This window comes from Molossus molossus, unplaced genomic scaffold (assembly GCF_014108415.1).
Source record: "Molossus molossus isolate mMolMol1 unplaced genomic scaffold, mMolMol1.p scaffold_m16_p_1, whole genome shotgun sequence".
Lineage (NCBI taxonomy): Eukaryota > Metazoa > Chordata > Mammalia > Chiroptera > Molossidae > Molossus > Molossus molossus.
The window spans coordinates 181,995,337-182,009,358 of record NW_023425344.1 but is presented as its reverse complement, the minus strand read 5'-3'; the positions used below and the strand labels follow the sequence as shown (position 1 = coordinate 182,009,358).

Below are 14,022 nucleotides of genomic sequence, written 5' to 3'. Positions count from 1 at the left end.
AGGAGGGGAGTGGGGACGGGCCTGAAGGAGGTGGCTGGTCGATGGTCTCTCTCATTGATGTTTCTGTTTCTCTCTCCCTCTTCCTTCTTCTCTAAAATCAATAAAGGAAAAAAAAATTATTTTTAAAGAAATTGGTGTTTTGCCCTGGCCAGTTTGGCTCAGTGGTTGGAGCCTCAGCCTGTGGACCAGAGAGTCCCGGGTTCGGTTTCCGCTAGGGGCACATACCAAAAAAAAAAGAAAGAAAAATTGGTGTGTCAAGTTATAAACTTAAACTTTCATTTAATTCATCATTCCTTTGTACTTGCTCTTCACAATCTAATTAGTTGCTCAATATTTTTGTAAAAGAAGCAGTAATCTTTATAAAAACCTCATTTCCATCAAAACAAAGTGAAAAGTACTTTTGAGATAGAGTAGGACAAGAAATTCTAGTTCTACTTCTGGAAAAGATAACAATTCAGAAATATAATTGCTGGGAAATCTTCTGTATAGGATTCATGGTTTTGGCATTGAATTAAAATGTATAATTGTCCTTTAAATAGCCAGTGGCTACTTCATTTGATACATTGTATTTACATGTTGTTGAGGCAGGAGAGAAGTTATGATTCAGTAAAATTATTTTTTTTTTACTCTGATGAGTCTTCCAATTTTACCCCGATAGAATGGGTATCCTATTTCTTCTACCATCATCACTTGTGTATTTTTGCATGTGGATTTTAAAGATGTACATTGAGGTAAAAATTTCAGATTTTTCTCACTTGGATTAGAGCAAAGATACATGTGTGAATGGACCTATGTCTTGGAATTTTGCAGATATTTTGAAGCTGTACAGCTGAGCTTTCAGCAGCGTATTCATGTTGACCTTTTCGACTTGGAAAGTGGAGAATATCTTTGCCCCCTCTGCAAGTCTCTGTGCAATACTGTGATCCCCATTATTCCTTTGCAACCTCGAACAATAAACAGGTATATTTTAATTTATGTTTTGGTTAATTTTATAAAAAGCTGCCTTTAATCCTTTTATTGTGCCTGTTTCGGTTAGATTATTTGTTTCTATTATTTTGCTATTCAAAGTAATACTTTTTTATTTCATAACATTCTACTTGAAAATTTGATTAAAGCCCTAGCTGATTTGGTTCAGCGGTTAGAGCTTTGGCCCAACGGCCAAAGAGTTGTGGGTTCAGTTCTGGTCAAGGGCACGTATCTCGGTTGCGGTTTAGTCCCGGCCCTTGTCAGGGTCGTGCGGGAGGCAACCAGTCAGTGTGTCTCTCTCACATCAATGTTTCTTTCTCTCTCTCCCTCCCTCACACTGTCTGAAGATAAATGGAAAATAATCTTGGGTGAGGATAAAAAAAAAAAAAAAAAAAAAAAGATTAAAATTAGCTTTAATTCTTGGTCTCTAAAAGAACTGGAATATTCATTTACTCAAATCTATATGTTTTTTGTAACTTTTCCATCTGCCATTAAAGCAATAAAACTTTAATTTCTATCTTACCATTCACAGGAGGAGAAAAATGCAAAGAAGATTTGTTCTTTTCATATAGTCCTTTGCCATCATTAGATTTGCTATTTGGGATTTAGTTCCTCTAAATGTCTTTGTAGTATTAATTTTAATTCTATTTTTCTGCAGATCAGAATGCTATAATTTGAGAGACATGGGTGAAATGTTAACTATAAAAGTGTAAAAAAAAAAACCTGATTCATCATATATCTTTCGATAGTTTTTGAACATTTAGACTAAGCTTATGTTCTGACCATCTGTAAATGCAGTTTGACAGTAAATTCATTAGTTATTAATGATAACTTGAATATTCACTTGTGTATTTCTTTGTTCTCACTATCCTACTTCATAACAGTACTATTTGTTGTTACTATTTCAGTTTCTTTAAAACTTAATGAATTTGTGACAATGACCTAAGTCTCACTAAAGAATATGGTTTTGTTGATAAAATACTTTTACTGTCTTTCCACAACAAAAGAATTCAAAGGTAATAGGTTTGGCAAGCAGGGTCAATAAGTAGCTCTTTCTCTACTATTTCATGTCATTATAAAACTCAATTTGGAAATTGTCTTATACTCAACATATTGGGATATAGAATATCATCTTTTTGGAAGACAGTGGCATCAGAAAGATTTATCTTTTTTTTTTTTGAGTAATTGATACATTCTGGTCACTCTACTATGTTAGTTTATTAAATAGTCTAATGTCATACAAGCTATTATTCCCATTTAAAGATAAGGAATTGAGCCCTGGCTGATTTGGCTCAGCAGTTAGAGGGTTGCCCTGCGGACCAGAGTGTCCCAGGTTCGGTTCCCGCTGAGGGCACGTACCTCGGTTGCAGTTTGTCCCTGCCCCAGTTGGGATCATGTGGGTGGCAGCCACTCGATGTGTTTCTCTCAGGTCGATGTTTCTCTCTCTTCCCCTCCTCTCTCCCTTCCACTCTGTCTGAAGATGAATGCAAAAATGTCCTCAGGTGAGGATTAAAAAAAAAAAAAAGGAATTGAGCCCGGCTGGTGTGGCTCAGTGGTTGAACGTCATCGTATGACCAAGAAGTCACTGGTTCAATTCCCAGTCAGGGCACATGCCTGGGTTGCAGGCTTCTATGTCTCTCTCCTCCTTTCCTCTCTCTCTAAAAACAATAGAAACATATTTAAAAAAAAAAAAAAAAGGTAAGAAATTGAAGACTGCGTGAGTAGTTTTTACTTATCCCAAAAAAGACCTGAGATTTGGCCCTGGCTAGTTTGACTCAGCAGTTAGAGCATTGGCCCATGGACCAAAGAGTTGTGGGTTCAATTCCCATCAAGGAAACATACATACCTTGGTTGCAGTTCATTCGCGGCCCTGGTCGCGGTCGTGCAGGAGGCAACCAGTCATTGATGTTTCTGCCCCCCACCCCCCCAACTCTGTCCGAAAATAAATGGAAAAATATCCTCGGGTGAGGATTTTAAAAAAAGAAAAACCTAAGATTTGAACCCAGACTTGACCCCAAAGCTAAACCTAACTATACATACAAAGAGAAAGATAAAATAAATCATCATAAAAGATAGTGACTTTCCAACATCTTGTTAGTCTGTACAAGTCTCTTTTACACAATAGTTCCCTAAATAAGGATTATTAAACATATAAATTATTAGCTAAAGGGATATTCAACACCTTCTTTCCCCTATGTCTTTAAGAATAGGGTGCTTCAGAGCAATCCTTACTAAGTTAAACTGACCCTTACAACTGGTTCTCTTTGAATCCTGTGATGTTTTAAATTTATAGTAATGTGTTACTTAGGATCTGAAATACATAATTATACATAACATTTTTATTGGACACTTGAACTTACCTGTGTAGTTAATTATATTTGCTGCTTTTATTTTTAGAAAATCAACATTGGTATAATCTAAGATATTAAAGTTAAGAGCATATAAAAACTTTATCAAAACAAATTCGCTAGTATTTTTAAAGAAAATTGGTCAAAATCAGTCATAGTACACTTTCCTTTCTGAGAACTAAAAGAATTCTTAGGTCAACTTTGTGCCCAGATATGTGAATTTGGGCCCTGTTCATTATATATTTTAACTTCACTCAAGACTATCTTTCAAATAAGCAAATTTCTATTTTAAAATTGTTGTTTTTTAACAACACTGTTTGTCGTACCCCTTGGTGGTTGTTAATGGTTTGGATCAAGTCACTGCCCTTATGGAATTTACATTACAGAGAGGAGAGACCAGTAGTAAACATATAAATACAAAGTTTGTGTGAGAAATACTATGCAAAAACTAAAGCAGCAGAGTAAAGGGTTAGAGACATACCAGTGCATGAGACTATTTATAGACAGAGTTGTCAGGGAACTTCTCTCTGAGATGGTGACATTTCATAAGAGACGTGAATAAAATGAAGGACAAACAATGCTGCTCTGGGAGAAGAGAATTCCATATACAGGCACTATCAAGAGCAAGGAAGGATCCTGAGGAAGGAACACAATCAGCATGTTTGAGGCACAGCAAGAAGGCAGCATGGTTGTAATGGAGCAAGCAAAGAGCCATATCATAAAAGGGCTTATGAATGAACTAAGATTAGAAATTGAAATTGTATTTTAGGTGTCCAGGTGAGGGATGATGTGACTTGGATTAGGGTAATAATGGTGGAGATAGAAAAAGGTGAGCAACTTAGGATATATTTAAAAGGTAAAACCTGCAAGACTAGCTGATAAATTAGAATGTGGGGTGTGAGGGAATCAGAGAAATCAATGGCAACATCTAGTTGTTTTTTTGTTTTTTAATATGTTTTGATTTCTTAGGAAAGGAGAGAGGGATAGAAACATTGATGTGAAAGAGAAACATTGATGGGCTCCCTCCTGCACACCCCACACTGGGGATCGAGCCCACAACCTGGGCATGTGCCCTGACTGGGAATTGAACCAGGACCTCTCAGTCCATGGGATGACACTCAATCTACTGAGCTATAGCAGCCAGGCACACCACCTAATTTTTGACTTGAGCAACTAGAATGGTGATTCTGCCCTGGTTTGGCTCAGGGGTGGAGCGTCAGCCCACAGACCAATGAGTCGCAGGTTTGATTCCGGCCAAGGGCATATACCTCGGTTGTGGTTCTGTCCCGGCCCTGGTCGGGGTCGTGCAGGAGGCAACTAGTCGATGTGTCCTTCTCACGTTGATGTTTCGATGTTTTTTCTCTCTCTCCCTTCCTCTCTATCCCCTCCTCTCTCTCTATCTGAAGATAAACAGAAAATACGTGCTTGAGTAAGGATTAAAAAAAAAAAAAGAGTGGTGATTCCATTTTTACTGACATGAATAACTTCTAGGTGATGGGAATAAGGGTGTAATCTTATTCCTTGTACTTTTAATATTCCTCTCCCAAAACTACCTTTTTAGACACATATGTTCTATGTCTTAGACAGTTAATCTGGAGGAATTTGACTTCTTCATATAGCCATTTATCCAGGGAAGAAAAATTAAGCTTTTCAGTTTGACTTTGTACCAATGGCTTTAACAATTTCTAAATATCATTTTTCAGTGAGAATGCAGAAGCTCTTGCTCAACTTTTGACCCTGGCACGATGGATACCAACTGTTCTGGCCAGAATATCAGGTTATAATATAAAACATACTAAAGGTTTGCTTAAAATTATTTTTTATTTAGCTATGTGGTATTTAAATGTCAGAATCCTTAAATTTCTAAGAAAAATGTATTTATTGCTCTAAAATATGGTTTAAAAATACATATTTGTTAAATATCAGAAAATAGAGGTTTTTGAAGCCCTGGCTAAGTTTGGTTTTAATCACTTTACTTGTCTTAATAATTTTTTAATACTGGGAGGCAGTATAGACAGTTATTACTCTGGAGTCACACTGCTTGGATTTAAATCTTATATCCATCACTCACTGTTTATGTGATCTTGGATAAATTACTTAACCTCTCTGTGCCTCAACTTTCTTATTTGTAAAGTGAGAATAATAATAGTACCTATCTGATTGATTAAAGGGTTGAGTTATCCTATGTAAAGTAGAACTATACATGATACATAGTAAATATTATACATTAGCCATTACTAACATTGTTAGTATGTTGTCATTAATAGTAACAAAAACATTTTGAAACTGTTACCTCACTTACATATTCTTTACAGTTGACAGGTAAGACTACCTAATGACTGAGAAATAGCAGTGGCAGGCAGATTAGGGAGGGAAATTGAAATTTGAAGAGTGATTAGTACAGGCATTGAGTTTCCTGGTTTTGTTTTTCTCTCCTTTATTTCCCAGCTTTGACCTGGGGTAGCCCAAGTCATACACCTGTGTAACAGACATGAACGGCAAAACATTCAAAACAGGTGCTCTCTTTCTGGCTATAGCACCAGGCAAAGGAGCCCCTCAGAGCTGGAGAGTGTAAAGAGAATTCTTGTTGTGGTTTTTAACTCCCCCCTCCTCCATTTCTTATCCTCTCCTGAGGCTAGTCTCAGTCATAGAGTTGCACTGCCATGTAGATATCTAAATTCACAAGAGAAAACCAATTGCTCTGGCCAGAGAAACCGGGAAAAGGGGACCTCTGTGTTCCAAAGAATGCAGGGTGAATCATTATTTTTTTCTCTTTGCCTCACAGCTTCACCCTAAAGGGTAGCTGATGGCAGCGCAAGGGACTAAAACTGAGAGAAACTTGTCATTTTGATCAGAATAACTAGGAAAAAGGGTCCCTTAGAGCTAGAGAGTAAAGAGGGAATTCCAGAGAGGAAAGAGCTGTAGAAAGACAATCTATTTTTGAGACCAACACAAGATATGGGTTCCCAGGCTGCACATTGTACATACAGAACAGGGCCCAAGAAGCATAGCAACAGCTTTGAGATTGAAAGCACATTAAATCACCACTCAGGTTCTACACTAACCCTAGTAGTTTGTGTCCTGGCAGGCCCAAACAGTATAGCAGAGGCACTAAAAACTAACACTGGAACCACCCACCCACAGACAGTGAGACAGAACTTGTTGAACCTAATTGAGTTAATTGCCTACCAAAACAAAGTACATTTTTCCAGAGAATTTTAACAGGAGCCATAATCTCACAATGTAATATTCAAGATACAATCCAAAATTATTAAATTAACAAAGAACAAGGAGAGTTTGACCAGCTTTCAAGGAAAAAACCCCAATCAAATGCCAATCTTGAGATGTTTTAATATTGAACTTTTCAGATGAGAAGTTTAAAGCAGCTTTATAATCATGAAATATAATGTAAAAGTGAACACTCTTGAATGGAATGATAGGAGTTCTCAGCAGAAAAAAATAGAGCTATTAAAAGAACTAAATGGCCCTGGCTGGTTTGCCTCAGTGGTTAGAGCATTGGCCTGCGGTCCAGAGAGACCTGGGTTCAGTTCCCGCTAAGGGCATGTACCTCAGGTTGCAGTTTGTCCCCGGCCCTGGTTGGGTCGTGTGGGTGGCAGCCACTTGATGTGTCCCTTTCATGTCGATAGTTCTCTCTCTCTCTCTCCCCCTCCCACTCTGTCTGAACAAAAAAATGGAAAAATGTCTTCGGGTGAGGATAAAAAAAAAAAAGAAAAAAGAACTAAATGGAGATAATAGAAGTTTAAAAATACTATATAAATAATAATTAACTAGATGGGCTCAATAGTAAAATGGAAATCAGAAGGTCAGAGTCAGTAAATTTGAAATTAGATCAGTGAAATTCTCTTATCCAAAGAATAGACCAAAAAAGCAATGAGTAAAAAGAGATTGCCTTAGGAACATCTGGAATTGTTTTTATTTTAAATCCAACATTTGTTTCATTGAAGTCACAAAAGGAAAAAGGATCGTGCAGGAAAAATTTTTTTTGAAGAAATAATGGCTGGGAACTTACTTACCAAATTTGGTGAAAGACATTAAATTTACAGATTTAAGAAATTCAGTGAACCTAGAACAGATAACGATAACCACACTCAGATAAATCATATTCAAACTGTTAAAAACCAAAGATGAAAAACAATTTATTCCACATAGGAGAAAACAAATTCTAATTTGATGAGGAAATGCAGCCATAGAGAGGTTTAATATTAACCCAAGGTCTTAGTAACAGTCAATGGTAGAGTTAGGATTCAAACACAGGCAGTTTGGCTACAAACCCTTTGCTTTTATTCACTAATATATACTGCTTTATTAATAGAATGCTGTGTATTCATTAAAAATTAAAATATAGATGGAGAGTTATAGATGTGAAAAGACATTTCTGATTATTGGTGAAATAAACAAGATACAAAACAGTACTATAGATGTTGTCCTTTTTAAAAAAATGTCTAGTCCTGGCCAAGTAGCTCAGTTGGTTAGAGCATCGCCCAGATACACCAAGGTTACAGGTTCGATCCCCAGTTAGGGCACATACAAGAATCAACTAATGAATGTATAAGTAAGTGGAACAACAAATCTCTCTCAAATCAGTTTTTAAAAATCTGGTGTGTAACAGTTAGAGGGGGAATAGAAGAACATCGCACAATGTTATCTGTATGGAGAAATTTTGAATGATTGTTTATTGCTTATTTTCAAAGATTTAAATTTATTATTATTTTTTTTATCCTCACCCGAAGACTTTTTCCATTTTTTTTGTTCAGGTAGAGTGGGGGGGAGAGAGAGGAACAGAGAGAGAGAGAGAGAGAAACATCGATGTGAAAGGGACACATCGAGCGGCTGCCACCCGCACAACCGACCAGGGCCGGGGACAAACTGCAACCGAGGTACGCGCCCCTAGCGGGAACCGAACCCGAGTCCCTCAGGACCGCAGGCGGACGCTCTAACCGCTGAGCCAAACCGGCCAGGGCTAAATTTTTTTTTTTCTTTATTGATTTTAGAGAGCGAGGAAGGGAGAGGGAGAGAGATAGAAACATCAATGAGAGAGAACATCAATGAGCTGCCTCCTGCATGCCCCCCACTGGGAATTTGGCCCACAACCTGGGCATGTGCCCTGACTGGGAATCAAATTGGTGACCTCTGGGTGCATGAGTCACTGCTCAACCACTGAGCCACACCAGCTGGGCACATTTTCAAAGTTTAAAAACATGATCATGTATAATTTTAAAAAGCTACAAAAGTGTGTGAACTCACATGATTTTTCTTTCTTTTTCCTTTTAATTTATAAGGAGAAAAACCAACAATTCCAGTCTTATTTGATCAAGGAATGGGTGATTCCACTTTTGAGTTCCATTCTATCCTGAGTTATGGAATTCAGCCTTCGTAAGTATCTAAATAATTAAAAGAAGTTTGTAAATGGTTGTGAAAATTAGAGTGGAGAACAATTCCTTGCTTTCAAAGTCCCTTCCTTCCTTTCTGCTTTATTTGTAAAATTGTTCTTTATCCCATTTTTATCTTTTTTCTGTCTCTGGAGTTTTATTTGTATTAAAGAAATTAAGTGTTTCAAGATATTAGAGTAATGAACCATGCCTATAATTCACCATTTTTGACCAACAAAAATGCCATTTTTATTTAGTCCAACCTGTAAGAGCAGAATTTAAGAGACTTCAGTTAAAGTCACATCTGACTTGCTCAGTGTCTTCTGAGAAGCCTCAGGTCACCTCTCCCACTCCCCAATTCATTTTTTTTTGTCTGTTTTGTTTTGTTTATGAATTTGAGACAGTGTCCTCCTAACTTACTTACCTTATAAGATTATTGGAAAGATATTTATGTGAAGACATTTTGAAAAATACAGCCTTGGTTGATTTGTCTCAGTGGTTAGAGCATCAACCCACAGACCAGATGGTCTTGGGTTCGATTCCCAGTCAAGGGCATGTACTTGAGTTTCAGGTTTGATCCCTGGCCCTGGTCAGGGTCATGCGAAGGCAACCGATTGATATGTCTCTCTCCCATCAATGTTTCTCCCTCCCCTCTCTCTTCCTCCCTTCCACTCTATCTAAAAATCACTGGAAAATATCCTCGGTAAGGATTAACAAACAAACAAAAGAAAAATATAATGTATCTGAATCAGGAATTATTTAATGAATATTATCTGAGGTACATTTTTCTAGTTATGATTCTTATATATATTGCGTATCCCACTGCTACTGAAAATATATGTTACTTGTTACAAATGGAAGTTCAGGAAACCAGAAATTATCCCTCCAAGTACATGATATTATCACACCACCACCACCACCACCACCACCACCACCACCACACGCACGCACGCACTCACACACGCCCGCACGCATGCACACCTTTCAATATAAAAGTACTTCTTGGTCTCTTCTCCAGACATTAAAACTTATGTCAGATCTGTTTCCTCTGAATTTTATTTCTTCTCTGTCCAGTCTGTCCCTTAATTTGGGCCTGGACCCTTTTCTGCTGTGATCATTTACTGCATCTTTTATAAGCAGTAAAGTTACATGGGCCATTACCATTTTGTCAGAGAGAATTTTCTGCTTATAGGAGACACAGTTATGCATTTCTGTTTTTTGTTCTCAATGAATAAATTTTCTGCAGAGGCTCTAATCTCTAACTTGACAAAGAGCAGTTTACTTTGTCAAAAGGAGTTAAATTGTTTGTTGCCTCAATACCTAATTAAGCTTCTCAGTAGGTAGGCCCTTTTATTAAATTATTATATAAGTTTTTCCTGTTTTATTTTTAGGATAAAATATTCTAATAGCATCAAGGAAATGGTCATTCTCTTTGCTACAACAGTGTATAGAATTGGACTGAAAGTGCCTCCTGATGAAATGGACCCTCGAATCCCCATGATGACCTGGAGCACATGTGCTTTCACTATCCAGGCAATTGGTAAAGCCTTTAGGAGAACTGATCTAGAGGTTTTATAAAAACAGAATTAACATTGACCAACGAAAAATTATTCCTTTTTTTCCTTGATGGCCCCACATAGCTTGTCTTGTTTGAATACTATTACTATTTCAGTAGATTAGTGTGGCCTGATGTCATTTAGTCTGGGAATTTTTGTGTTGATCTCTTTTTAACTACAATAATGCCATATGCAACATAAACAAAACATATTTGAAGGGGACATCATGAAGCTAGATTCAAAATATGGCAGATTTACAACACTAGAAGATAAGAAAAGGCAAAGGAAGAAGAATCACCTCAGAAAGGTTTAGTAATTTTTATTTCTTTTACACTTTGAGTTTAAAAGAAAGGGAAACCGAAGTCACCTGAAAAATTAAAATATCAACTAAAAAGGGAAAGGAAGACTGACTAAGGTGGTCAGAAGAGAAAGGTTAGCAGGTAGAAGCTAACCAAGTCTGAAAGGAAGCCTACTGTAAAATTATCTGCCATATTAAAAGCTTTCTATAGAAAAATGTAGCAAACAAAGCAACATGTTGTATACCTTAAACTTATACAATGTTATACATCAGTATACCTCAGTAAAGCTAGGGGAAAGAAAAGAATATAGAAGTAAAGAATGACTTAGATTTTTAAGTGATCATATTTGCTCATTACAGTACTATATGAGAAAGAATAATAACTTATTCTTTCATATCATCTTTATCCAGGTCAGTTTCGATCTTTCTTTTCCATATATATTTTTGGTAGTTGTTTCTAATGGAATCTACCACATTTTCTTAATTTAAATATATTTTTGTAACAAGACATTATTTCGTGATTTGAATTAAGTAGCATGAAGCCACTGCAGCATCAGTCTCTATGAACAGATTTTAGGAGTTACTTCCAAACCCATCAGACTTAAATCGTGAGTAGAAGATAATACGTAGGTTTATTTTTATTAAGATTAAATAAAATGGGAAATAGTAACAATAGGTTTAAATAGAATAAAGTCTGACTTTCTATTGAGGACTTTCAGTGCAGGAATATAAGCATTAGGAATCAAGAATTTATATTTAGACACTAAACATAAAAACAGTCAAGTGTTTTGTCATGGAGATGAGAAATTCACTATAGAATAGGACTGAATCTTTATATGTAGTAATTAGACTCTATTTGATTAATATAGACATTGTTTTCACTATAGTACTTTTTCATCCATTGGACATAATACTGTACTTTATTCCAAGCTGCTAACTAACATATCTCATTCCCTATGAAAATGGAGAGGTATACACAGAATGTGTTGTCATAGCTGGGAACCTTCAAAGATGGGAGGGGGGATAAAAGGTATATAAGCCTTCCCCACTCATAGATGTATCTGCTGCTAAAAATCTATGAGGGGAGGGGAGAGAGTAATTTAGCAATAAATAATCTAGCCACCAAGGCAGAATATATTTCTGAATTCAATTTTTTGTATTTTTAATTTCATCTTTTTTCTTCTTAATCTGTTAAAATTCTTTTTAATACTGTCTATAAGAACAAAGTTTATTTGCATCTGCCTTATACATTATTTTTCAATACAATAGATTATGACATGTCAACTATAGTAAAAAATAGGTTGTGACTATATATAAAAATTACTTATTTAAATTTTTTTTTCATATAAGAGATGTTAAAAGGAGAAAGTGAACCAGGAAGCTTTGTTTCTCCCAAATATTTTTTATAGATTACTGTAGGGACATTATTATATGTAGTAGCAATTGGTTAATCTGTATTCAGCTTCTATAATATTTTCTCAAAAATTTAGAAATTTTGGTATAGACTTAAACATAAAACTTTGAAGCAGAAAAGTGCAAATTATCTGATCAAAAATGTAATTAGTAAAAGAACATCTGATAGACAGAAACCAGGTATTCAGGATTTATTATTTTTGTCTTTTTTGGTTTTTTTTTTACTGTTTAAGAAAACCTCTTGGGAGATGAAGGAAAACCTCTGTTTGGAGCACTTCAAAATAGACAGGTATGTATGTTCTTACAGAGGACATGTAACTTATGGTGTGCTTTTTTAGGGAATCCAGTTAATTTATCTTTTATTATTTACCTTCACCCGAAGATATTTTTTTGTTTGTTTTATCTTCGGGGGTGGAGGGGAGGAGAGAGAGAGAGAAACATTGATGTGAGAGGGACACAATGACTGGTTGCCTCCTGCATGACCAGGGCCAGGGGTGAACCGCAACCAAGGTATGTGCCCTTGACTGGAATCAAACCCACAGCTCTGATCCGAGGACTGATGCTCTAACTGATGAGCCAAACTGACCAGGGCGTTAATTTATCTTTTAAAACATTCTTTATTCACTCCCTTTTCTGTAAAATGAACAGAATTCTATGTTGTTGTCCTTTTTTAAGAACCTGTTTCAGTCTCATTGAGATTGAATGTCCATTGTACACTTTAAAGCTTCCTCAATATTGGTGGTTCATTGTAATTCAGAGAGAATTCAGATAATACTGATAAGTTCTTTTCCCCTTCTCTGTTTATTGCCAAATTAAAAACCTACAGTTTGTCCTCACTAACTTTGCATTATCATGCAATGTTAATTATTAATGCTGGCTTAGTTCTAGACAGATCATCATACTGAATTCAAGAATAAAACTGAGCCATAGTCCCTTGATGGGCATATCCCAACACTGCAGGACTATATTCCTGCCTCAGTCCTAAGCCTCATAACATGTGGGCCCTGAAAATCGTACTCAGGAAATGTGTTCAGCTGTAGCCCCATAACCACAGAATGGGCAACAGAATTTCCTAGACCATCCCCTTACTAGCCATCACCCTGTTATTTTTCTGACGGTTGGCACAGGGGACTTATAGTCCACAATGGGCTTCCCTTCAGTTCCCTTCCTTCTGTTTGTAAATAGAAGCACTGTTCCCTGAATTCAGTGGTTTTCTGCCATCATTTTGGAATTTCTATTAACATATTTATTTGTACAGGTCTCAGTAGAATGAATTAAAACAAGCATTTAAGAAATTGACTCTGAAAAAATTAATACTTAAATAAGAATTGAAATGATTATAGCTTTAATACCTCTTTGTCATGAGAAAATCAATTAAAAATTTGATGAGGTCATAAAACTTTTTAGAAGTATTAAAATTCCTATAATTTATTTGTAAGAATGTATAGTATATAATAAGTCTGCAACTAATTCTTGTAGACTGGGATTTATTTTTACAGTGAATGACTTAGGTCTCTTATCTTCCCTTATCTTTTTATCTTCTCCTCTCTTGCAATCTAGCATAATGGTCTGAAAGCATTAATGCAATTTGCCATTGCACAGAGGAGTACCTGTCCTCAGGTCCTGATACAGAAACATCTGATTCGTCTCTTATCAGGTAGTGTCTTCTCTGAATTATTATTATGTTATTATTTACTTGTCTTTTCCGTCGAATTTCTGGCGGTATATTTTGTTAGGAAACAACACATTGCACTCATTTTGAACACTCACAAAAAACAAAACATACAGTTGTCCCTGTAATAACCTGCAGTTTCCAAATGTTTTCAACTTATGTCCCTTATACCCATCTAGGGGCTTTATTGAACCAATATCCATAACCTCTAACATCCTAGTATTTCAGTTTAGCTAAAAAAGGGAGCAATGACGTGGATAGATCATTTTTAAATATATTTAATTTTGCTGGTGAATTAAGGTCAAAGTTATGTAAAAAAATAGAAATGTAATAATCTCAGAATGTAGATTTATGCATTTGTACCCTTTTGTTTGAGAGA

At 36.1% G+C, this 14,022-nt stretch overlaps 1 protein-coding gene across 11 annotated transcripts in view; it reads left to right on the top strand.

Moving 5' to 3' along the window:
* Nucleotides 1-14,022, top strand: part of UBR1 (ubiquitin protein ligase E3 component n-recognin 1) — a 143,599-nt gene that overhangs the window by 79,073 nt on the left and 50,504 nt on the right. For 10 of the 11 annotated variants that reach the window (XM_036245932.1, XM_036245900.1, XM_036245942.1 and 7 more), the window contains 6 exons: nucleotides 811-960; nucleotides 5,018-5,115; nucleotides 8,615-8,708; nucleotides 10,096-10,244; nucleotides 12,205-12,260; nucleotides 13,532-13,628. In XM_036245932.1, coding sequence (XP_036101825.1) covers nucleotides 811-960; nucleotides 5,018-5,115; nucleotides 8,615-8,708; nucleotides 10,096-10,244; nucleotides 12,205-12,260; nucleotides 13,532-13,628 — 644 coding nt within the window. The remainder of the gene's footprint in view (nucleotides 1-810; nucleotides 961-5,017; nucleotides 5,116-8,614; nucleotides 8,709-10,095; nucleotides 10,245-12,204; nucleotides 12,261-13,531; nucleotides 13,629-14,022) is intronic. The other variant, XM_036245916.1, reaches the window with a different exon arrangement.